The sequence below is a fragment of the Oryctolagus cuniculus genome, chromosome 7 (genome assembly GCF_964237555.1).
Source record: "Oryctolagus cuniculus chromosome 7, mOryCun1.1, whole genome shotgun sequence".
Lineage (NCBI taxonomy): Eukaryota > Metazoa > Chordata > Mammalia > Lagomorpha > Leporidae > Oryctolagus > Oryctolagus cuniculus.
In genome coordinates this window covers 75,427,732-75,453,045 of record NC_091438.1, presented here as the reverse complement: position 1 = coordinate 75,453,045, position 25,314 = coordinate 75,427,732, and the positions used below count along the sequence as shown (strand labels likewise).

At 40.9% G+C, this 25,314-nt stretch overlaps 1 protein-coding gene across 13 annotated transcripts in view; it reads left to right on the top strand.

Moving 5' to 3' along the window:
- RWDD3 (RWD domain containing 3) overlaps positions 1–25,314 on the top strand; it is an 85,404-nt gene that overhangs the window by 12,251 nt on the left and 47,839 nt on the right. For 4 of the 13 annotated variants that reach the window (XR_011390142.1, XR_007923533.2, XR_007923532.2 and 1 more), the window contains 2 exons: positions 140–627; positions 3,263–3,378. Coding sequence is in view for 4 of the 13 variants with exons in the window: in XM_002715845.5 (XP_002715891.1) it covers positions 140–627; positions 3,263–3,378; positions 3,477–3,591 (719 nt within the window). In the remaining 9 variants the exon portion in view is untranslated. Of the gene's footprint in view, positions 1–139; positions 1,508–3,262; positions 3,379–3,476; positions 5,733–25,314 lie in introns of those variants that run through there. The other 9 variants (XM_002715845.5, XM_051856233.2, XM_070076936.1 and 6 more) reach the window with 7 other exon arrangements.

Genomic DNA, 25,314 nt, shown 5'->3' with positions numbered 1-25,314 from the left:
TTGCTTTTTTTTTTTTTTTTTTTTTTTTGGTTAATAGCTGAATTTTTTTTTTCCTATGGGGGGAAAAAACATTGAACTTGCTAGTGCCTCTTCCCATTGACTTGTGCACAGCTAATGATGACTTTTGGGTGCCTTCCAGAGACAGATGGGGCCGTGGTCAGAGTCCGCACTGAAGCCGAAGGACTGAAGGGTGTGCACGTGCCCTTGGAGCTCGTGTTCCATTTACCGGCTAGCTACCCTCTGTGTCTCCCTGGGATCTCCGTTCACTCCGAGCACCTGACCAGGACCCAGTGCGAGGCTGTGAGAGGGAAGTTACTGGAGCGAGCGGCGCAGCTCGTGTCGGAGCCCATGGTGCACGAGCTGCTTCTCTGGATCCAGCAGCATCTGGGGCGCATCCTGGCCGGCCTGGAGACGAAGGCGGGCAGCCCCCAGCGCGCTTTGCCAACAAGCACGGCTGCGGACGACGGCCTGTGGATGACTCTTCTGCATTTAGATCACATGAGAGCAAGGGCCAAATACATCAAAACCGTGGAGACGTGGGCTTCAGACTTGAGGCTGACGGGAAGACTGATGTTCCTGGGTAAAATCATACTGATTTTACTCCAAGGCGACAGAAACAACATCAAGGTGCCAACAAGTTCAGTGTTGAATGGGAATCTGGCTGTTTTCTGTTTAAAATGGTGTGCCTCTAAGTGTGCTTTATAACAATAGGATAATCATTAGGATGTTTCTGCTTTCACTATTACTATGTTAATGAATCTTCAGTTCTTCTTTAAAGAATGTCTAACTCGTGATTACAGCTACAAACTTGCAAAGCTTGAAGAAGGAGTGTAAGAGTAGATTGTGAAAAATCATGCCACTTCAGGGCAGTGACAGGTTCTAAGAGACTCTCTGTGGCTTGTCTGTTTATTTCCATAGTCAGTCGTGAGCCTCAACTTTCTAAATGGACAGGAATGTATGTGCATATTAATATTTCCTTCCATAGCCAGTAGCCTGCAAAACATGTGACTCCATGGCAGTTAAAAATCCATCCTGACACGTTAATTTGGATCTATACTACACAGGAAGAGGTGCTTGTCCCTTGTAACCAAGATTTAGTGTTAGTAAAAGTAGAGTCATTAGGGCTGTCAGCTTGTCACCTCCTACTAACTTTTGCTTTCCACCTGACTTGTCTCAGCGGCTGCTTTCAAAATCGTCATCTTCAGAATTTTCCAACCTGTTTTATGTGGGACCAGATGAGGAAAACTGCTTATTATATTTTAAATATTAAAGGAGCTGCAAATCACAGAATAGTTCTTTTTTTTACTTTTAGATAGATTGGGTCAGGAATAATTATAACTGAACTCCTTTCTAACAGATTTAGCATGAACAGCCTATAATCTTCAGACTTGTAGAATAACGACCTAGTTCTTTCATGACGGGCTCTCATCACAAAACGACTTTGGCATTTGGTTAACCAGATTCATGCTGGATTATGGGAAAGAGATATAACAATAATTCACATGCGGTATGTATTCTGGGTCAGGTACTGTTCTATGGTGAGTTACAGTGTATCTATAACTGTCTGGGTAAATGCAGCTGTTTGTGGATGTTGTCACTCAGATTGAATCATCAGTTGAGAAGTATGTAGTCATATGAATAGAACTCTGCTAATGAACTTTTTAAAGAGTTCTTTTGTATGCGTTGTTTCTAAAACTTTACATAAATTTCTCTGTTGAATTTTGTTATTTTCAAAAATTTCTTAAAGTTTATTTATTTTAAAGGGAGAGAGAGAGAGAAAGAGAGAGAGAGAGAACATCCATCTTCTGGTTCATTCCCCCATGCCTGCAGCAACCAGAGGTGGGCTAGGCTGAAACCAGGATCCAGGAACACCACCCACATCTCCCACATCGGTGGTTGGGACCTAAGTACTCGAGCCATCATTTGCTGCCTCCCAGGGTATACATTGGCAAGCAGCTGGATCAGAAGTGGAGGCAAGGATTTGATCCTTGGTAGACTGATATCAAATGCACATGTCCCAAGTGGAGGCTTATCCCACTGTATCACAACATCTCTCCTTCCCCACCCCCATTATTTTATATTTTAAGTTTTCATTACATTTGAAAGACAGACATCTTCCATCTACTGGTTCACTTTTAAATGCCCACAGCAGCTAATGCAGGACCAGGCCAAAGCCAGGCCTGGAACTCAGTCTGGGTCTCCTATATGTGTGTCAGGGACTCAGCACTTGAACCGTCACCTGCTGCTACCCACGGTATGCACTAGCAGGAAGCTGGGTTGGAAGCAGAGGAGCCAGCACTCAATGCCTCTCTCTAGTATAGGATGCAGGTATCCCAAGCGGCATCTCAACTGCTGTGCTAAACACCTGCCCCAAATTTTGAGATTTGTATACTGGGATTGAGAATGTATAGGAACATATTTATGGATGTCATCAATTTGGAATGGTAAGTGCTGTGTGACTGATACGTTTATTCCCATGCTGCATTAGTAGTAATAACAGTGGTGGCTTGTGCTCTTAAATGTGCCAAAGCACTTGTATGCCAGGTACCCATCTAAGTGCTTTTTTTGTTTGTCTTTTAAGATTTGTGTTATTTATTTGAAAGAGAGAGAGAGAGAGAAAGAGAGAGAGAGAGAGAGAAAATGAGAGAGACAAAGAGATCTCCCATCCACTGGTTCAATCCCCAAATAGCAGACCAAAGCCAGGCGCCAGGAAAGGAATCCGTCTCCCACGTGAGTGGCAGGGCCCTGATTATTTGGGCCATCTTTTGCTGCTTTCCCTGGCACAGTAGCAGGGAGCTGGATCAGAATCAGAGCAGCTGGGATTCAAACAGGTACTCTGACATGGGATCTGGAGTTGCAGGTGGCAGTTTAACCTGCTGTGCCACAATGCCGGCCTCTAAGTGCTTTTTGTGTATTACCTCATTTCAGCTTCCTCATGAGGTGGAGCGTGCCATGAGTCCCATTTTATGGAGGAGATAACTGAGGCACAGAGGATTTAATAACCAGCCCAGGGTGTGATCTAGAGGGCAGTCCAGTCCAGGTTTAAACTTGAGTAGTTCCATGTCGTCACTCTTGATTCCTGTCTTCACCAGCAGGTTATTTTGCCAAACATGTGGAAACACTGTATAGCTCGTACTGCTTGATTCCAAGAGAGAGTAGTCTGCAAGCATGAAAATAAGCCTGCAAGTTTGTGGCTGCTTTCAAAGTAGAACTTTGAGACACAGAGTAAGCGACGTATTTAACATTCTGATTTCTCTTTTAGGAGTACCTGATTCTTCAGAAAACCTCCAAAGTAGATGTGGACTCAAGTGGAAAGAAATGCAAAGAGAAAATGATTAGTGTACTGTTTGAAACAAAAGTGCAGACGGAACACAAAAGGTATAATTTAGTACTATTGCAGATGGAAAAGCAACTGAATCGATAATTATACTCTGACAAATCTAGGCATATTCATGAGCTTCTCTTGTATAATGCAGGTTTCTGGCATTTGAAGTCAAAGAGTATTCAGCGTTGGATGAGTTACAAAAAGAATTTGAAACTGCGGGACTTAGGAAGCTTTTCTCCGAATTTGTTCTTGGGCTCATAAAATAAAAGGGAAGACAGGACTCTTACTAAAACAGCAGTGTTTGTTGTTGTTTGTGCACTGGGTTTTGGGAGTAGCTAATGGAAATAGTCATGCTGGAACAATTTTTAAGTTCCTCTGAATCAAAGTGAAAGGTGTCATCCTAACTTCAGGAACAAATGCCGGCTGTGTTTTACGGAATATTGAACATATAAAAACCCTGTATTTTTCTCTGTTTGCCAGGAAAGACTAGGTTCAATAGATGGACCATTATTTGAAAACAAAATTTAAAAGAAGATGGTAAATGAGCCTTTGTTTCCACGTGTAGAATTTGTTTGGAACTCTGCAGTTTTCTGACTTTTCATAATTAAATCATTTTTTAAAAGATTTGTTTTCATGTTTACATTTTCAGCATTTGATCATAATTCCTTGTCCTCCCACCCCCCCCCCCCAGCAATTCAGCTTATTATGTCTAGTGTTTCAAGTTGAATGTTAAGAAAAATTCCACACTCATTTCTTTGTGGGATTGTGTGTCATGTGTTTAAGTACAAACCAGGGGCTGGCGCTGTGGTGCAGTGGGTTAACGCCCTGGCCTGAAGCACCAGCATCCCATATGGGTGCCAGTTCAAGAGCCGGCTGCTCCACTTCTGATCCAGCTCTCTGCTGTGGCCTGGGAAAGCAGCAGAAGATGGCCCAAGTCCTTGGGCCCCTGCTCCCTAGTGAGAGATCCGGAGGAAGCTCTTGGCTCCTGGCTTCGGATTGGCGCAGCTCCGGTTGTTGTGGCCAATTGGGGAACCAGCGGATGGAAGACATCTCTATCTCTCTCTCTCTCTGCCTCTCCTCTCTCTGTGTAACTCTGACTTTTGAATAAAAATAAATAAATCTTTAAAAAAAAGTACAAACCAAAGAAGTTCTGTAGAACCTGATTTATAGTTTCTTTCTTTGAGATTCTAGAAGCTAGGTAGGGTTAGAGAGTTAATTTATTTATCTTCTGGATTTATAAGGGGAGAAATGTTTACACAAAATGAAACCGGCTTGCTGGATGGGGAAGATGATATAGAGATACTACTTTTTATTGCTTGTGAAATCTGTTAAAGCATAATAAAATATATTTATTATGATCTAAGGAGAGATGATGCCATAAAATAAAAACTTGCATTAAAGGTTTTGTTTTACTGTAGCAAAGATGCAAGCAGGCATTTCTATTTGAAGAAGGATAGTTGTGTGCATGAAGCCCCTGGACTTTTAAATACAAGGGGCTGAGTCATTGCTAAAGGCCAAATGAATCCCTCTCACTGTTTCCTGTGAGATCCAGTGATGTCCCCAGCCAGTTACACTGCCGGGGGAGAGGCGTGTGGAAACCACTATGACATGCTGTATCTGTGGTGGCTTAAGCCAACTATCTCATCTTCAGGCGCACTTCTAATAAAATTATGCCCACCGGTTGATGATTTTACAGACTTCTACTAATGAAGGGGATTTTGGCTTATTTTATCTTATCATTGGGTGTTTATGATTCCCCCTCCCCACCCAGAGAACTAGTAAGTGTTATATTGTTCTGTGACAGGGACATAACATGACAAAGAGACACTATCCTATTGAAATGAAAAACAGAAAATGGCATTAAAAATTTGGGGGTGGTTGTTATTACCCCTTTCATGTAATTTGTTGAACTTTTAGTGGAAAATAAAACAGTGAAAAACAATACCATTGAGATTTTGGCGATATGGTGAGACAGATTGAGGGGGGATCATGATATCATAACAAAGTTATCTCCATCAAGCCTGTAATCATAGCAATGGCAGGAGGTTTGATTTAAATTTGATCACAACAGAACTCCTGGTCCTCTGTTTTACCTTGGTTCTTCTGGTGTCTTCCTGCTCCATGCATTTTCAAACTTTCATCTTCAGATGTCACCACCTGCTGCTATAGAAGAGCCTGAATCAGGACAAACTGAATATTACTGATGGCTTTCTTCAACTTAATTATGATCCTGTCTGCTAAAATTATGTTCAGAAAGTATGGGCCATTATAACCACCATTGACGTTTGTATCACGGTGTTTCACAAATGCACACCACAATGGAAACCGAATCTTGAAGCTGTTTGCAATTTCTATGATTTTAATTTGACTGCTGGATAAAATAAAATTTAAAATTACATACCAAAAAGTTTTAAGAATCTATTTAATATTTCTTTCATTTTAGTATTAGAGGAAGAGACCTTTACTTGTTTTCATTGATATTTTTTTCCTCAGACTTTTTATTTTAAAGGTTTATTTTGTTTATTTGAAAGGCAGAGTTTGGTTGGGGTTGGGGCTGGAGCAGGCTGAGACCAAGAGCCAGGAGCTTCTTCCTGGTCTCCCATGTGGGACTTTGCTCCGTCCTTTCAGTGTGAGGAGCTTAGGAAATGATAATTAGGACTTCGGCTTTGGGAATGGTGGGCCATTTTCTCACTGAAGAAAACTAAAGTCAAAATATAAAACACATCCTCTAAAAAGTATCAAGGTCAAGCAAATAGTGAGAATTACTGGGCTAACCCTAGAGGGGAGATGAATCCAGAGAAGCAGACCCAGTACTTGGGGCTATTTTATTCCTAGGGTGCATTTGCCAGTCTGGAATTTAGCCAAAGCACTGGGTTAACTTTTGGCAGCTTGAAGATTTAGGGTCTAAAATTAGAGATCTGGATGAGAGAGGAGGTGCGTCAAGAGCTGGGACACCCCCCCCCGCCCCAGGGGACTATTGGAATAAGGGTACAGTGTAAATCAGTTTTCCTAGATTATAGCTAAACTTTGGGGAGTCTGGTTAGGTCTAGAAATATTTTAATCCTTGAATGTGGATTAAAGATCCATGATTATTAATGTCTCAACACCTTTGAATTTTCTTTGGAGGAAATAACACCATCACAAGCCTCAAGAATTTCCACAAATTATTTTAAATTGAGGTGTACAGGGGGCCAGTGCTGTGATGTAGGCTCAGCCTCCACCTACGGCACCAGCATCCCATATGGGCTTCAGTTTGTGTCCTGGATGCTGCTTTTCCAGTCCAGCTCTCTGATTATGGCCTGGGAAAGCAGTGGCAGATGGCCCAAGCGCTTGGGCTCCTGCACTCATGTGTGAGACCAGAAGAAGCTCCTGGCTCCTGGCTTCAGGTTGGCCCAGTTCCGGGCACTCCAATGTGGGATACAGTTGTCTCTCTCCCCTTCTCTCTGTGACTCTACCTCTTAAATAAATAAATCAATAAATACAATCTTAAAAAAAAATTCAGTATCCAGCAAACAGTCAGAGGTAATCAGATACATAAAGAAACAAGATACTGGGTGGGAAGCAGCAGCAACAATAGGCAATACAAATAGACCTGTAGAAACTTTTTGCTGAAGTTAGCAGACATAGATCAGAAAACAGTTATGTGTAAATATTCAAGATCATAAAAATCAAGCTTGAAAAAAAATTGTAAAGGTGGTATGGTGTATTTAAACAAAAACAAATTCTAGAAATGAAAAAATGTTAGAATTGAAGAGATAGTTCATCAATAAAGTTCCAGTTAGGAAATATGAAACACATTGAGATTAAAACAGGCATTGGTTGGGTGGGCATTGTGGCACAGTGGGTTAAGCCACCACCTGCAACACCAGCATTCTATATTGTGTCCAGGCTCCTCCATTTCTTGTCCAGCTCCCTGCTAATGACCTGGAAAAGCAGCAGAAGGTGGCCCAAGTGTTTGGGTCATAACCACCTATGTGGGAGACCCAGATGAACCTCCTGTCTCCTGGCTTCGTTTGGCCTGGCCCAGCCCTGGTTGTTGCAGCTGTTTGAGGAGTGAATCAGCAGATGGAAGATTCTTTCCCTCTCCCTCTCTCTTTATCTCTCTCTCCTCTTTCTGTAATTCTGACTTTCAAATAAATAAATAAGCAAACATTAAAATACAGACATTAGTTATAAATTCACAAGGGTAGAAATGCAGAAAGGCAGAGGGACAAGAGAGAAGAAAAAGTGGGTGATACACTGAAAGTTCAGAGATGGCCAAGAGCCCACACCTGCTGTTGCAGCCCTGGGGACTATTGTAATTGAGGTTTGATTGGCTTGAATGCTACCTGGAGATTAGGGCTGAAATTAGAGATGGGTGTTGTTTTTTTATTAGGATTTGGAATTACTGCATCCCTTGCTGCCTTGCTAGCCACTGCCAACATGTATGACAACGCCAGAACCAGTGTTACCTTTTGATCTCCCAGAGTGCCTCCCGTTGATAAATATCTGGTCCCTCCAAGTTGATATACAAAATTAACCAGCATTGGGGTGAGTGTTGTGATGTAGCAGGTTAAGCCATTGATTGTGACAACTGTATCCCACATTGGAGTGCCTGCGATTGAGCCCTGGCTACTCTGTTTTTGATCTAGATGTTTGATCTTGCTCCTGGGAAAGTGGATAATGATGGCCCAAGTGCTTGGGTCCCCCCCAACCCATGTAGGAGACCTAGATGGTGTTCTGAGCTACTGGCTTTGGCTTGGCTCAGCGCTGGCTGTTGCAGGCATTTGGAAAGTAAACAACAAAATGGAGTATCCCTCTTCCTCTGCCTCTCCCTCTCTCTCTGTCACTCTGCCTTATAAATAAAGAAATCTTTAAAAGTTAACCATTGCACCTGTCAAGATGCATCCTACCAGCAGCTTTGTTTTTAGAGGTGAGGGATGTGGCTTTCAGTTCACATCTGCTTATCTTATTGCAATCTCTTCCCTATTATGTATTCATTGCTGCAAGACATTAAATACTGATATGCATTTGTAGTGACATTAGTAAGAAGGATATCACTTACACAATAAGTTAACAACCTGACAAACTGTAGTTTACTTTGGCTTGCGTGGCTCCTGTTGAGTCAGAACTGGCTGTAACAGATTTTGCAAAAAGTGACATTTCTACTAGTCTAGGAGTATAAAAACTGTGCATTTAAAAGACATGTATTGATTATTTTTTTTAAAGTGAACTCATCAGCTCTGGTGTATCCTTTGAGTGCTAAACTTGTATTTTGGCAAGACACCCAAAGTTGGTATTTGGAAAGACTCAGGAATTATGTTCCTTTCTGGGTAAATCCCAGCCTGGTGCATCTCTGGTATCTGATGATACTGTTCCTCCATTATTATGGACTGATTAGCCTCTGGTAATCTTTAGTAATAGACCTGCTATTGCAAATAAGAAAGCTAGTGATTTATCAGAGTTCCACACAGGTGTTTTTTCACTTCTTTATTCCTTGAACATTCCATCCATTTGCAGAGCTTTCGTTTTTTGGTCTGTGTAGTTGACACCTTAGGTCTCCCTACTGAACTCTCCACACGTATTTCTCACTCTCTGCTTCACATTACCACCTCGGTATTTTGTCAACAACCTAAATGCAGCACAATTAAAACAAACAGTGATGATCTCATTTTTCTGGTGGTTGATATTTTTGTTGAAAGTATTTCTTGGCTCCCAGGATTACTCTTGGATTTTCCTTTGATTTCTTCCTCACGCCCTCAGTTAGCTGTGAAGTTTAGTTCCCAGAGAGTCTTCTATTCACTCATCATGACCAACATTGTATGTGAGGTTCTTATGATTTTCTGGCCAGTACAACTGGAAGTCTTCACATTGATCTCCTCACCTCTTTCTCCCTTCTAGTCTATCCTACACATTGCTACAATTGACAACCCTTCATCTAAAACTCTTGGTGATTACCACAGATCAGGGAAAACATATGATATTTGTCTTTTTGGGACCAGCTTATTTCACTTAGTATAATGGCACAAAAACATAATGTCTATGAGTGAAATTGGCAAGTTGAGAATCGATGATTGCTTACAACCCTTATCTCTAATGTTGTGGAACTGTGTTCTTTTTTTTTATTTCCGTAGTTTTTGTTGAATTTTTTACTTAGTAGAGAGTTAAGCTTATGATTATAAAATAAATTGAAAATATGCTGCTGTAAAAATTAAAACTTTGGAGATTGAAAGAAAGAATAAGAAAGGAAGGAGGATGGAGGGTAGGAGCATGCGCAGGAGGGAGGAGAGGGTGGGAAGTATCACTATGCTCCTAATTCTGTTTATATGAAATACATGAAATTTGCACAACTTATATAAATAAAAAATTGCTAAAACTATTGGTGGTTAGATGTATTTTAAAATGTAGTTTTTTTTTTTAAACTTTTGGACTTTTAGCAAGGTAATATGACAAAAATACTATATATCACAAAATTACCATAACAGGGACTGGGGCAACATTCTGTCACCAAACACTGTCATTTCTGCAGTGAAACTTGAATGTGCACTATGAGTTCAAACTTTGATGATGTAAATTCATCTCAGATTGTTTCCAAATAAATGGTCAGGATAGAAAATCCCATATTTCTGGACTTTATAACTTTATGGGTTTTGGAATTTGTAGGTATGGTGTGGTAGACCTAGACTGGATAAATCTTCCTCAGGTGATCACATCACTCCCAGTGGGTATCTCTTGACTGTGGTATTTTCAAATGTCTTTGCAATATGACCTCAAACCACTGTTTTCTAGTTTTATCTTCCACTCCTTCTCTACATACCCCCTTTTTCCTAAGCTGAAATGGTAAATACTGCTTACTTTCTGCTCTTCCACATATACTCAGGGCTGCCCTTCCTGAAGCATCTTTCCTCTAGCCCATTTCTCTGCCAGCTAACTGTTGGTATCTTTTTTTTTAATAAATTTGAAAAAGTGTTGAGAGAGAGCGAGAGCGAGAGCAAGAATGAGAGAGAGAGAGAGAGAGAGAGAGAGAGAGATCTTCTGTTCACTGGTTCACTACCCAAATGGTTGCAACATCCAGGGGTAGGCCAGGTGGAAGACAGGAGCCAAGAACTCCATCTGTGGCTCCCATGTGGGTAGCAGGGCCTCAAACATTTGGGCCATCTTCTGCCCCTTCCCAGGTGCAATATCAGGGAGCTGGATAGGAAGTGGAGCAGTCAAGACTTGAACCTGCACTCTGATATGGGATGCTGGCATTGCAAGCAGGGGCTTAACCTGCTGTGCTACAACTCTGACCTTCTGTTGATATCTTTTCTGTATTACCAGACCTTTTTTCTCTATAGACTATTTGATCTCCACTTTGGGGTCAGTAATTGTCCTTGGTCTGAATTCTTAAACAAAGCTTCCATTTTTCCATAAGTCATACCACTTTTTTACCTCTTAGATTTGTCACAGGAGTCAATAATGCACAAATGCACCTATCACAGTGCCTAACACATAGTGGGGATTCAATTGATATTAGCTGCTTCCTTTTTCTCTCCTATGCCTTCTCTCCCCTTTTAACATATGCTGCCCCTTATGCAAGAGAGAGACAGAGAGAGAAGGAGAGATGGATAGAGAGAAAGAGAGCAGAGAGACGGAGAGAGTGAGAGAGAGTGAGAGAGAGTGAGAGATCTAACCACTGGTTCACTTGAGCCATCACTTCATGCTTCCTGGGGTGTGCATTAGCAGAGATCAGGTTTAGAAGGAAGAGGAAGTAGAGAAACTGAGACTATCCCAGACTCTTCAGTATGAGATGTAGTTATCCCAAGGGTAGCATAACCTACTGTGCCATAACACCCACCCCATATCATGTGCTTAAATGAATTTGATTCTTCCCTTTACTAGATTGGAAGTAGTTTGTCAGGGGTAGAATCTTGTTTACTGGAAATGTGGAATGAATAAAAGTGTGTTACTAGAGAAGCTTCAACTCTTTCTCTGGATTCTGGAAAGTCATTGTATACATACGAGTGTATAGAAACATTCAAACAAGACCAAATCATACCAAACCAATGACCACAAATGTAAGTCATCTCCAAAATTTCCATCAACAGCATTTAATTTTTCTTCTTTTTTTTTTTTTACGAGAGAGAGAGAGAGAGAGAGAGAGAGAGAGGAATTGCCGTCTGCTGGTTAGCTTACCAAATGCCTGCAATGCCAGGAGCTGGGCTAAGGTGGAAGCTGGGAGCCAGAAACTCAATTCCAGTTTACCACATGGGTGGCAGAGATCCAAGTACTTGAGTCATCTACCTGTTACCTCCCAGAGTGCACATTAGTAGGAAGCTGGAGTTGAGAGCAGGGCCAGGACTGATCCACACAATCCAGTGTGGGGTGCGGTCATTAAAGCAGCATCTTAACTGCTAGGCCAAATGCCAGCCCCCCAAGAACAATCTACCTTCCAAATATCACCCAATATGGCCGCCCATATACTTCCTCCAGTTAGAATATTCTCTGACTGTTCTCTTTCCTAATATCGAGACAGAATGATGTTTCCTATGAGATGTTTTAACATAAATTCTCTCTAGCATTTTTAATCTTAAATAATGAAAAATGCTCAACTTAGTTCCTTTAAAAATAGTATCCTCTCTTTTTATTTTTTTATTTTTCATTTTTATTTTTGTTTTTTATTTTTTGACAGGCAGAGTGGACAGTGAGAGAGACAGAGAGAAAGGTCTTTTGCCGCTGGTTCACCCTCCAATGGCTGCCGCGGCCGGCGTACCATGCTGATCCGATGGCAGGAGCCAGGTACTTATCCTGGTCTCTCATGGGGTGCAGGGCCCAAGGACTTGGGCCATCTTCCACTGCACTCCCTGGCCACAGCAGAGAGCTGGCCTGGAAGAGGGGCAACCGGGACAGAATCTGGCACCCCGACCGGGACTAGAACCCGGTGTCCCAGCGCCGCAAGGTGGAGGATTAGCCTAGTGAGCTGTGGCGCCGGCCAATAGTATCCTCTCTTAACTTTGATTCCCATATACCTCATTTTGATCACTGAATTGAAATCTATGATGTTATTATATAATCAACTCCCATAGCTCTTTACAATGTTGTTTTGTTGTGGAACACAGCACTCACACAAAAATGAACAGTAAGGTATGATTATAAAGTAAAATATTTGTAACCATTGCTCTTTTTTTTTAACTTTTATTTAATGAATATAAATTTCCAAAGTACGATTTATGGATTACAATGGCTTCCCCCACATACCGTCCCTCCCACCCACTACCCTCCCCTTTCCCACTCCCTCTCCCCTTCCATTCACATCAAGATTCATTTTCGATTATCTTAATATACAGAAGATCAGCTTAGTATACATTAAGTAAGGATTTCAACAGTTTGCTCCCACACAGAAACATAAAGTGAAAAATAATAGATGATTTTTTAAATGATGATGAAATCAGATCAGACCTATTGTCATGTTTAATCCCAGTGAGAGTCAAGTTGGGAATTGATAATTTCTTTTCTTTTCTTTTCTTTTTTTTTTTTTTTTACAGAGGATCAGTTTAGTATACATTAAGTAAAGATTTCAACAGTTTGCACCCCCATAGAAACACAAAGTGAAATATATTGTTTGAGTACTCGTTATAGCATTAAATCTCAATACACAGCACATTAAGGACAGAGATCCTACATGAGGAGTAAGTGCACAGTGACTCCTGTTGTTGACTTTACCAATTGACACTCCTGTCTATGGCATCAGTAGTCTCCCTATGCTCCAGTCATGAGTTTCCAAGGCTATGGAAGCCCTCTGAGTTCTCCGACTCTTATCTTGTTTAGACAAGGTCATAGTCAAAGTGGAGGTTCTCTCCTCCCTTCAGAGAAAGGTACCTCCTTCTTTGAAGACCTGTTCTTTCCACTGGGATCTCACTCACAGAGATCTTTTGCCAGAGTGTCTTGGCTTTCCATGCCTGAAATACTCTCATGGGCTTTTCAGCCAGATCCGAATGCCTTTAGGGCTGATTCTGAGCCCAGAGTGCTATTTAGGACATCTGCCATTCTATGAGTCTGCTGAGTATCTCACTTCCCATGTTGGATCACTCTCCCCTTTATTTATTCCATCGGTTAGTGTTAGCAGGTACTAGACTTGTTTATGTGCTCCCTTTGACTCTTAGTCCTTTCATTATGATCAATTGTGAACTGAAATTGATCACTTGGAATAGTGAGATGGCATTGGTACATGCCACCTTGATGGGATTGAATTGGAATCCCCTGGTATGTTTTTAACTCTATCATTTGGGGCAAGTCAGCTTGAGCATGTCCCAAATTATACATCTCTTCCCTCTCTTATTCCCACTCTTATGTTTAACAGGGATCACATTTCAGTTAATTTTTAACACTTAAGAATAACTGTGTATTAATTACAGAATTAAACCAGTCATATTAAGTAGAACAGACAAAAAAACTACTAAGAGGGATAATGTATTAAGTTGTTCATTAACAGTCAGGGCAATGCTGATCAAGTCACCGTTTCCCATAGTGTCCATTTCACTTCAGGAGGTTTCCTTTTTGGTGTTCAGTCAGTTGTCACCGATCAGGGAGAACATATGGTATTTGTCCCTTTGGGACTGGCTTATCTCACTCAGCATGATGTGTTCCAGATTCCTCCATTTTGTTGCAAATGACTGGATTTCGTTGTTTCTTACTGCGGTATAGTATTCTAAAGAGTACATATCCCATAATTTCTTTATCCAGTCTACCGTTGATGGGCATTTAGGTCAGTTCCAGGTCTTAGCTATTGTGAATTGAGCTGCAATAAACATTAGGCTGCAGACCGCTTTTTTGTTTGCCAATTTAAATTCCTTTGGGTAAATTCCAAGGAGTGGGATGCCTGGGTCGAACGGTAGGGTTATTTTCAGGTTTCTGAGGAATCTCCAGACTGACTTCCATAGTGGCTTGACCAGTTTGCATTCCCACCAACAGTGGGTTAGTGTCCCTTTTCCCCCACATCCTCACCAGCATCTGTTGTTGGTAGATTTCTGAATGTGAGCCATTCTAACCGGGGTGAGGTGAAACCTCATTGTGGTTTTGATTTGCATTTCCCTGATTACTAGCGACCTTGAACATTTTTTCATGTGCCTGTTGGCCATTTGGATTTCCTCTTTTGAAAAATGTCTATTGAGGTCCTTGGCCCATCTCTTAAGTGGGTTGTTGGTTTTGTTTTTGTGGAGTTTCTTGATCTCTTTGTAGATTCTGGTTATTAACCCTTTATCTGTTGCATAGTTTGCAAATATTTTTTCCCATTCTGTCGGTTGTCTCTTCACTCTCCTGACTGTTTCTTTTGCAGTACAGAAACTTCTCAATTTGATGCAATCCCAATAGTTAATTTTGGCTTTGACTGCCTGTGCCTCCTGGGTCTTTTCCAGAAACTCTTTGCCTGTGCCAATATCTTGAAGGGTTTCTCCAATGTTCTCTAGTAACTTGATGGTGTCAGGTCGTAGATTTAGGTCTTTAATCCATGTTGAGTGGATTTTTGTGTAAGGCGTAAGGTAGGGGTCTTGCTTCATGATTCTGCACGTGGAAATCCAATTTTCCCAGCACCATTTATTGAATAGACTGTCCTTGCTCCAGGAGTTAGTTTTAGATCCTTGATCAAATATAAGTTGGCTGTAGATGTTTGGGTTGATTTCTGGTGTTTCAATTCTGTTTCATTGGTCTATCCATCTGTTTCTGTACCAGTACCATGCTGTTTTGATTACAACTGCCCTGTAGTATGTCCTGAAATCTGGTATTGTGATGCCTCCGGCTTTGTTTTTGTTGTACAAGATTGCTTTAGCTATTCGAGGTCTCTTGTGCCTCCATATAAATTTCAGCACCAATTTTTCCAGATCTGAGAAGAAGGTCTTCGGTATCTTGATTGGTATTGCATTGAATTTATAAATTGCTTTTGGGAGAATGGACATTTTGATGATATTGATTCTTCCAATCCATGAGCATGGAAGATTTTTCCATTTCTTGGTATCTTCTTCTATTTCTTTCTTTAAGGTTTTGTAATTTTCATCGTAGAGATCTTTAACGTCCTTGGTTAAGTTTATTCCAAGGTATTTGATTGTTTTTGTAGCTATTGTGAATGGGATTGATCTTAGCAGTTCTTCCTCAGCCATGGCATTGTCTGTGTATACAAAGGCTGTTGATTTTTGTGCATTGATTTTATACCCTGCTACTTTGCCAAAATCTTCTATGAGTTCCAATAGTCTCTTAGTAGAGTTCTTTGGGTCCCCTAAATAAAGAATCATGTCATCTGCAAAGAGGGATAGTTTGAGTTCTTCCTTCCCAATTTGTATCCCTTTAATTTCTTTTTCTTGCCTAATAGCTCTGGCTAGAACCTCCAGAACTATATTGAATAGCAGTGGTGAGAGTGGACATCCCACATTACAAAAAATCAGCCAAACGAGGAGCTGGTTTTTTGAAAAAATAAACAAAATTGACACCCCATTGGCCCAACTAACTAAAAAAAGAAAAGACCCAAATCAATAAAATCAGAGATGAAAAAGGAAATGTAACAACAGACACCACAGAAATAAAAAGAATCATCAGAAATTACTACAAGGACTTGTATGCCAGCAAACAGGGAAACCTATCAGAAATGGATAGATTCCTGGACACATGCAAACTACCTAAACTGAACCGGGAAGACATCGAAAACCTAAACAGACCCATAACTGAGACAGAAATTGAAACAGTAATAAAGGCCCTCCCAACAAAGAAAAGCCCAGGACCAGATGGATTCACTGCTGAATTCTACCAGACATTTAAAGAAGAACTGACTCCAATTCTTCTCAAACTATTCAGAACAATCGAAGAAGAGGGAATCCTCCCAAATTCTTTCTATGAAGCCAGCATCACCTTAATTCCTAAACCGGAAAAAGATGCAGCACTGAAAGAGAATTACAGACCAATATCCCTGATGAACATAGATGCAAAAATCCTCAATAAAATTCTCGCCAATAGAATGCAACAACACATCAGAAAGATCATCCACCCAGACCAAGTGGGATTTATCCCTGGTATGCAGGGATGGTTTAATGTGCGCAAGACAATCAATGTGATACACCACATTAACAGACTGCAGAAGAAAAACCATATGATTATCTCAATAGATGGCGAGAAAGCATTTGATAAAATACAACCCGTTCATGATGAAAACTCTAAGCAAACTGGGTTTGGAAGGAACATTCCTCAATACAATCAAAGCAATCTATGAAAAACCCACAGCCAACATCCTATTGAATGGGGAAAAGTTGGAAGCATTTCCACTGAGATCTGGTACCAGACAGGGATGTAACCATTGCTCTTAAAGAAGTAACCTTGATGGGGCAGGTTAAGCCATCTCTTGCAATGCTAGAATCCCATATCAGAGTGCCAGCTGTAGTCCTACCTGCTCTGCTTCCAATCCTGCTTCCTGCTAATGTGCCTGAGAAGGCAGCAGAAGATGGCCCACCTGCTTGGTTCCTGTCACCCATGTGGAAGACTTGGTTGGAGTTCCTGGCTGCTGACTTCAGCCTGACCCAGCCCCAGTCACTGTGGCCATATGGCCAGTGAGCCAGTGGATGGAAGATCTCTCTCTCTCTCTGCCTTTCAAATAAATAAATAAATAAATAAATAAATCCTAAAAAATAATCTTGCCAGCATCTGTATATTGCTCAGTCTCAATCCCTGGAAGTAGATCACTATTTGGATATTCATGGCAGTCACTTCCTTGTTCTTTTTCATCTTGCTATTTAAGTATGCCAGTAGTGTAATTTCATTTTACTTCTTATATAATAAAATCTGATTTTTTTCTGCTCTCATTCATTTTATTGTGTATGACCATAAGCCATTTGATTTCATTGCTGTATGGTATTCCATTATATTTACAAAACTATGGTCATCTGTGGATGACTGTTTGGGTTAATTAAATATTTTGCAATTACAAGTGATACTGCATGTCTTCTGATATTTATACATGTAGATATATATGCATTTTTGTTAAGTACATGACTAGCAGTGTAATGATTAAGTTTATTTTTTATTTTCTTCTTTTAAATTTACTTTATTTATTTGAGAGGCAGAGTTACAGACAGAGAGAGGGAGAGACTGAGAAAGAGACCTTCCATCTGCTGGTTCACTCCCCATATGGCTGCAATGGCCGTAGCTGTGATGATCTGAAGCCAGAAGCAAGGAACTTCTTCCAGGTCTCCCAAGTGGGTGGCAGGGGCCCAAACACTTGGGCTATTTTCTGCTTTCCCCAGGCTATTAGCAAGCAGCTGGCTCAGAAGTGAAGCACACAGGGTATGAATTAGCAACCATATAGGATGCCGGGGTTACAGGTGGCAACTTTATCCTCTAGGCCACAGCTTTAGCCCCATGATTAGAATTTAATGTTCGCATGTCTTCATCTTTACTAGATGATGCTAAGCTATTTTCTCAGGAAGTTGACCAGCATTATATGAGAGCTCCATTTACTACAGATTTGTGTCAGCACTTAGTACTGTCAGTCTTTAAAAATTTTAGCCGTTTTTTGTGTGTATGTAGTGATCCTGGATACTAATAAGATTGAGCATATTCCAATATATTTATTGGACATTTGGACAACCTATTTTTTAAATTGCATCTTTAAAGCCCTTATTTATCCTGTTGGGTGTCCTGCTTTTCTTGTTGGCTGTAGAATTCATTATACGTTCTGTATACAAGCCCTTTCTTGGATATATTTTACAAGTAGCTTCTCCCACTCTAGTTAACCTTTTCATTGTGTCTTTTGGTAAATATAGGCTCTCTATTTTAATGAGCTACACAAATAAAATTCACTCATTTTAAGGTTATATGTTGTTGACTTTTGATTAACACAATTGTCACTACCACCCGACAGCAGGGTCCCCAGTTCCTCCATCCCCTGTTTACTCTCTGTTCTGAGCATTCTTTGACCAGGTCAGCTATATCTTTTCCCCAGTGGGCTTGAAGCCAAGAAGGCTGTTCAGATTGTTATAAACAAGGAAAGATAAACGATGATTCTAAACACAGAGAAGTTAGTCCTGCCCTCAGCCACATCCCTTATATGCTCGTATAAGCGACGTGACCTCTCACTGGGACAAACATGCATAGAGCATCTCTTCTCACTGCCACTTGTGAGGGAATGCAGTGGCCTCCTTCCCCACAACAGTGCTCTGGATTGAGCACCCTACCACACAGTGCTTCTTGCTTTGGAATCTCCACCAGACCTTAAGAAGGTGCGGGAAAGTTCCTTCAGGGAATTCCCCAGCCTCCACTTTGACTCAAATCTAGTGGCTGGATTCAACTAAACTGAACCTTTCCATGTCCCCACACAGTTCTCTGTGCCCCTTTGTAGTCAGTCTCCTCTACTGGGGCTGGCACTGTGGCATAGTGGGTTAAAGCCCCAGCTTGTAGTGCCGGCATCCCATATGGACACCAGTTCAAGTCCCGACTACTCCTCTTCCAATCCAGCTCTCTGCTATGAACTGTGAAGGCAGTGGAAGATGGTCCAAATCCTTGGGCCCCTGCACCTACGTGGGAGACCTGGAAGAAGCCCCTGGCTCCTGGCTTTGGATCAGCTCAGCTCTGGCCATTGTGGTCATTTGTGGAATGAACCAGCGGAATGGAAAACCTCTCTCTCTCTCTCTCTCTCTGGCTCTACCTTTCTTTGTAACTCTGTCTTTCAAATAAATAAAATAAAAATTAAAAATTAAAATTAAAAAATCTCTTCTATCTCTTCTATTCTATTGCATTCTTCACACAAGCGCTGTTCTGATTTGTGTCCCTGTAGATGAACTGTAGATTTGCCTGTTGTGGCACAAAAGCATTCTCATGTAACATGTACTCATTTGTGTCCAGCTCCTTCCACTGTCTATAATTTGTCTAAACTGTGCTGTTTATCAGTGGTTTGGTCTTTTGATTGTTAGCCAGTGGTCCACAGTATGAACTTATTTATTCCCTCATCTGTTGATGGACACTATGAATAAAGTGCTATGAATATTTGGGTACACAATTTTTAAAGACACAAATTTTCATCCCTCTTGGCAGCTATCTAGGAGTCCAACTTCTAGGATGAGAATATGTTTAACTTCATAAGGAAGAGCCAAACTGTTTCCAAAGTGGCTGTACTGTTTTATCCTCCTACCAGCGATGTATGCAGGTGTCAGGTGCTGCATTCCATCAACAACAGTTGGCATTGCTACTCTTCTAAATGATCATCATTCTTAGTGGCTGGGAATATCATACCAAGGTTTATTTTTAGTCACCTGTAGGTTTTCTTAAGTATTCTGAAACAGGTAATTTTCCAGAAATAAAGCACTTTAGAAGCTATCGCTGCTGAGAAAACATATATAAGGAGGGCATTGTTCACTGCGGTCTTGGTTCTGGTGGAAATCTGGAGCATGTTCTGTGCTGGTATGAAGTGCGCTGGTGCCTTTTGTATAATCAGGATCCATCTTGATGGCTAGTGTCATAATTTCTGGTTCAGTCCAGAGCCATGGTAAAAAGACTGACCATGGAAGCCAGACCAAGTCTCAGGGCATAGAGCAGAATATTCAGTGTGGTGTGGTCATAAGCCAGGGAGCTACTGGGAGTCCCTTGCCAGAAAACAGTGAGGGCTGGCTCCTGATGCTGTTTTGCACTGGTGAGACACGCTGCTCACTTGCACGGAACTTGGATAGTAGCAAGGCCCTGACAGCTCCTAGAGTGTTCCCTGGGGCCTCCTCTATGTGGCCTCTGGACACCACCCCTGCTTTTGTCCATTCCATTGGTCCTTTCATCTCCAGACTTGACTCTTTCTCCCTCTCAAAGCATCTCACTAACCTCCAGCCCAGAGAATTTTGTGCCCTGTTGAGAGGGAAAAGCTAGCAATGTTGGTGATCATTAGGTGCCGACCTAGTTTCCATTCTAATGATTGAGACCCAATGTTTACTGAGGTACAGTGTGATCTAAAACAAAAGCTGCATTTCCAGCTTGCCTTGAGACTAGGTGTGGTCAGTCATCAGACTAAGCTCTGGGTCAATAAACATCGAATGTGACTTCTGAGAGGGCTTCTTGAAGATAGTGGCTCCCTGGGAATTTTTGTCCCCCCAATACTCCCCTTCTATGCCCTGGACTGGGGGCACTGTTGCAGACACACAGAGACATCTTGAATTATGAGGGGAGTTTAAGAGTGAAAATGGAGCATAGCACAGGAATTACCCTGAGAACTTTTCTTTTTTTTTTTTTTTTTAATGTGAAAGAATACACCTTTGCAGCTTTTGGCCACATTTTAAGTTTTCTATCATATGTTGTCAAATCCAGATCTGAGAGATGTGCCTTTTGGTACTTAGCACAAATATGAGTCTAAATGTGACTGTGAGTTATTCTGAATCTATTATTTATGGCTTAAAATTTTTGCCTAAAGTTCTTTTTGTAAATATTTATTTTATTTATTTGAAAAGCAGCATGATAGAGACACAGAGGAAGAGAAAGAGAAAGAGATCAACCATCTGCTGGTTCACTTCCCATATAGCCAAGTCTGGGCCAGACAGAAGCCAGGAGCCAGGAGATTCTTCTGGGTCTCGAACATGTGTGGCAGGGGCCCAAGTACTTGGCCCATCACCCGCTGCTTACCAAGGCATATTAGCAGGGAGCTGGGTCAGAAGGGTCTTGAGGGGGCACTCATCTGGCAAACTGGTGTTGCAACCGGAAGCTTAACCCACTCAGCCACAATACCAGCCTGTTGCCTAGAGTCTTTAGGAATCTAGATTTTCTTAACTAGAAAGAATTTAAATATTTTGTTTTTCTGTGCCCAGCTTTGACAATCATCCTCTGATGCAGTGAAAGTAGGATGTTCTTACTGTTTGGGTTGAGGAGAGAATACAACACAATGCAAAGCAAAGACAAGTTAGTTAGTGTTGTTAAATACCATCTCACATCATATTAAATAGGCAAATATTTCTTTGACTATTAGGAAGGAAATATCACTTTAGAAATTCTTTTATGTTTCTAACAAAATGCATGTCAATCTGGCGTGCTTTTGTTTTTATTCTAATCTTTGGGTTTCCCAGAACCATAATTGATAATTACTGGAAATTAGCATGATGCTCAGATATCAGCAGACTTAGAGCAACACTCAACTTTTTGCTCTGAATTCTCCTGAAGTCATAGATTTTTGTAAAATTACACACAGGGAAAAAATGGTCAAAACTCTGCTGAGAATTTAATTTATGTTCACTGCTTGTCTTTCACTAAACCCACTGCTGGGTTTACATTATCAGCCCACAGAAATGTGAATTTCCAAGAATTCAAGTAGGAAGAGACTAGGGAGAAGGGCAGAATGCATTTGCTTTCTTTAGAGTTGGGCTTTGTTCTAGGCCCTCGTGTATGAAGTTATTTATATCTATTTATAAATTGTCCTTACATCTATATGCATAAACCACTCCATATGCAAGTTAACTTCAGATGAATGAGGCTTTGCATGATCCAAAAGCTAGTTCCTTAATGACAAGGCCCTTTTGGAAACATTTTGGAAATGAAATATTTTTAGAATGTTTTGTAGTCCTCTTATAAACAGAATACATTGCCCCTAATCTAAGTGCAGGGCACTGGAGCTGCCACTCGCAGCCCCAATTCCACCCACCTGTGATCCTAGGAAGCTCTCTCCAGGTCTGCCAGGGTGGAGCCTCAGCTTCCACTCCCACTGTATGACCCCATTGCTTTCATATTCCTGTGGGTGCATTCCTCTTTATTTATTTATTAAAATTTTTTTTGCTATCTTCCTTTCATTCCTGTCTGTTTTTCATACTTGCCATTTCTGACGCTTTTTTTACACTCCACCGTTGTATAGACTGGCCACTTACTGATTTCTTTCCTTTCCACCCCTCCCACTCCCAACTTTGACACTTTTTTCCTTCTTTGACTGTCTTGCTTTTCCCTTTCTTGTCAATTTTTCTAAGTCTTATGATTTTTAAGTGGTTGCTTGGTACAGTGGTTGAGATACTACTTGGGACATTTGCATCCATATCTGAGTGCCTGGGTTCAAGTCCTGGCTGTATTCCAGTATATTCCAGTTCCCTGCTCACGCACACCCTGAGAGGCAGAGGAGATGACTCAAGTGTTTGAGTCCCCAGTATGGGAGACCTGGTTTGAGTTCTTGGCTCCTGACTTCTGCTTGGCCCAGCCATGATGTTGCAGGCATTCGGAGAGTGAGCCATTAAATGGGGTATCTCTGTCTTTCAAATAAATACAATTTATGATTTTTAATTAATTAATTTTTTTCTGTTTTTATATTACCTTTTGTTTTTAAAGTAGAATTTAAAAGTTGTACTACGTGATGTTTAGATACATACATACATTGTGTAATGTTCACATAGGGTAACCATAACCATTACCTCAAACATTCCTCCTTTCTTTACACTCAAATATATTTGAAACAGGGCTTAGCTTCTTCCAGTCATCACCACTAGATAGAGTGTGTCTTTCAATCAATGTGACAACTAATCACAATGTGCCTTCCTTTTTTTTTAAGATTTATTTGTTTGAAAGTTAAAGTCACACACACACACAAAATCACACACACACACATATACACAGAGCAAGAGACAGAGCGAGCTTCTGTCTGCTGGTTATTCCCCAAATGGCCATAATAGTCTGGGCTGGGGGGTAAACCGGGAGTCAGGAACCCCATCTTGGTCTTCCCGGTGGGTGACAGGGACTCATGGACTTGGGCCATCATCTGCTGCTTCCTAGGCATGTTAGTAGGAAGCTAGATTGGAAGTGGAGTAGCTGGGACTTGAACCAACACTCCTATATGTGCTGTGGGTGTCCCAAGAGGCAGCTTATTCTACTTCACCACAATGCTGGCCCCCACAATGTGTCTTTTCAAGCTTCATCTCCTTTTTCGTTTTATTATTTCCATTTATTTATTCCACTTATGATTGCAAACTTTAAAGATTATTTTTAGGTTCATGAATTTTTCCCGAAGTTCAGCAGTGCCTGACTTCATATGTGGGGTATCATACATATAGAAGTCAGAGACCTTAGGACTAGACAAAAATTAAAAATTTCTCCAAACCAAGAGCTTTTCTTTTAAATGGAGATACTGAAGTGATTTAGCTAAGGTCACTCACACATCTGGTGGCAAAACCAGGAGTAGGTCTATAAATCGACATTTGAGAGCCAATTCTATCTGCTCTTTTTTTTTAAAATTATTTATTTGAGTGTCAGAGCTACAGAGAGAGGAGGAGAGACAAAGAGAGAGAGAGAGAGAGAGATCTGCAGAAGTCAGGAGCCAGGAGCTCCATCTGAGTCTTCCATGCGGGTAACAGGGCCCCAAGTATTTGTGCCATCTTCTACTTTTCTCCCCAGGCCATTAGTAGGGAGCTGGATTGGAAATGGAGCTTCTGGGACTCGAACTGGCACTCATGTGGGATGCCGACATTGCAGGCAGTGGCTTTACCCACTATGCCACAGTGCCAACCCCATCACCTCTCTGGAGTCCTACAGAGCGTTAAAGGAGAACTCGAGGGGCCAGCGTACAATTATTGTCCAATAGTTACAGGCTGCTAGGGAAAATGTTGCTCCATTCTGTTGCGGCAGATCAGAGAGGAGAGATAATTTCCTTTATGTATGAATTATGTAAAATTATCCCTAAATTTATAGTCATGATTGAGTCACAAAGGTTTTGTTTCACAAATAAAGCCGTTGTCTTACAATTGCAATGGTTTAATTATGAATAGAACATGGCTGTAACTTGCCACAATTCTTGTTTTATACACATTGGGTATTTTAACGATCAAGTGACTTTTTCTTTGTGAGTAAACATTCTATGTATTTCAGAATCTTATCTATATTTTAAGAACTTTATCAAAAATAGTTTACAGTTAGAGAAATGAACATACAATAAAAATCTCCTTTTGGACTACATTTATACATTTCATTTTATATGGAAAAATAGAACCTGAGACTTAGATAGAAACTTAGAAAGTTTCTGTCCAACTTTCCATTCGGTACACTCATTTTTTCGAAGTCCTAACTGCGATAGACGTGCAACTTCGTTCAGAACACTCCGGAGATCAGTGCCTCCCCCTCGACACAGCAGTCACTGCTACTAGGCAGTGCAGAAGATAGCAATTGCTTCTTGCATTGAATCAAAATCGACTTTCCTTGACTTTCAGTCAAGTTCTGGCCTCTGGAGCAACACAGAATTAGTATATTATTCTTTCCATGACAGCCCTTCAAATATTTGAAAGGAGATATTATGCCTTTCTTATTCTTTACCTCCCAGGTTGCTTGAATAATTTATCAAAAATTATAGCTTCTCCCATTCACCTGCACATTTCCTTTTCATTACATTCTAATTGGTCAATGTCTCTCTTAAAATGTGGCATCCAGGATTGAATTCTATGCTATAGCCAAGGTTTAACTAACCAGAAATACAACAGACCTGTCATGGGTAGTGATCTGTGGGCAGTAATTTCTCACGGAAGCTTCATCCCTCTTCCTTAAAAGAAGGATGTGTGTATGGAAACACTTGGTAAACCACAAGGTGCTTTATAAATGAAATAATTTGATATATCCCATTTTAAGATTTTAAAATATAGCAAACTATCAAATAATGTGTTTTTTTTGCATTTTTTACAGCTTTTCATACAATGCTAATTTCAGTCTTTGCATCTGCAGATTTAGCAAAAAGGCTAGTCATTTTTCCTTGACAAAAACATATAAAAACTAGAAGCATACAAAAGTTTGCAAAAATTACTGATTTATTTTCATTTATTTGAAGGAGAGAGGGAGAGAGTGTTCTGTCTGCCGCTTCACCACCAAATGCTCACAATAACCAGGGCTGAGCCAGGCGGAAGTCTGGAACTGAGAACTTCTTCCAGGTCCTCCACGTGGGTGGCAAGGTCTCAACTACTTCAGCCATCACCTGCTGCCTCCCAGGGTGTGCAGGGAGTTGGATGGGAAGTGGAGTCAGATCTCAAATCCAGTTACTCTGGTATGGAATGCATGCATCCCAAGTGGTGTCTTCA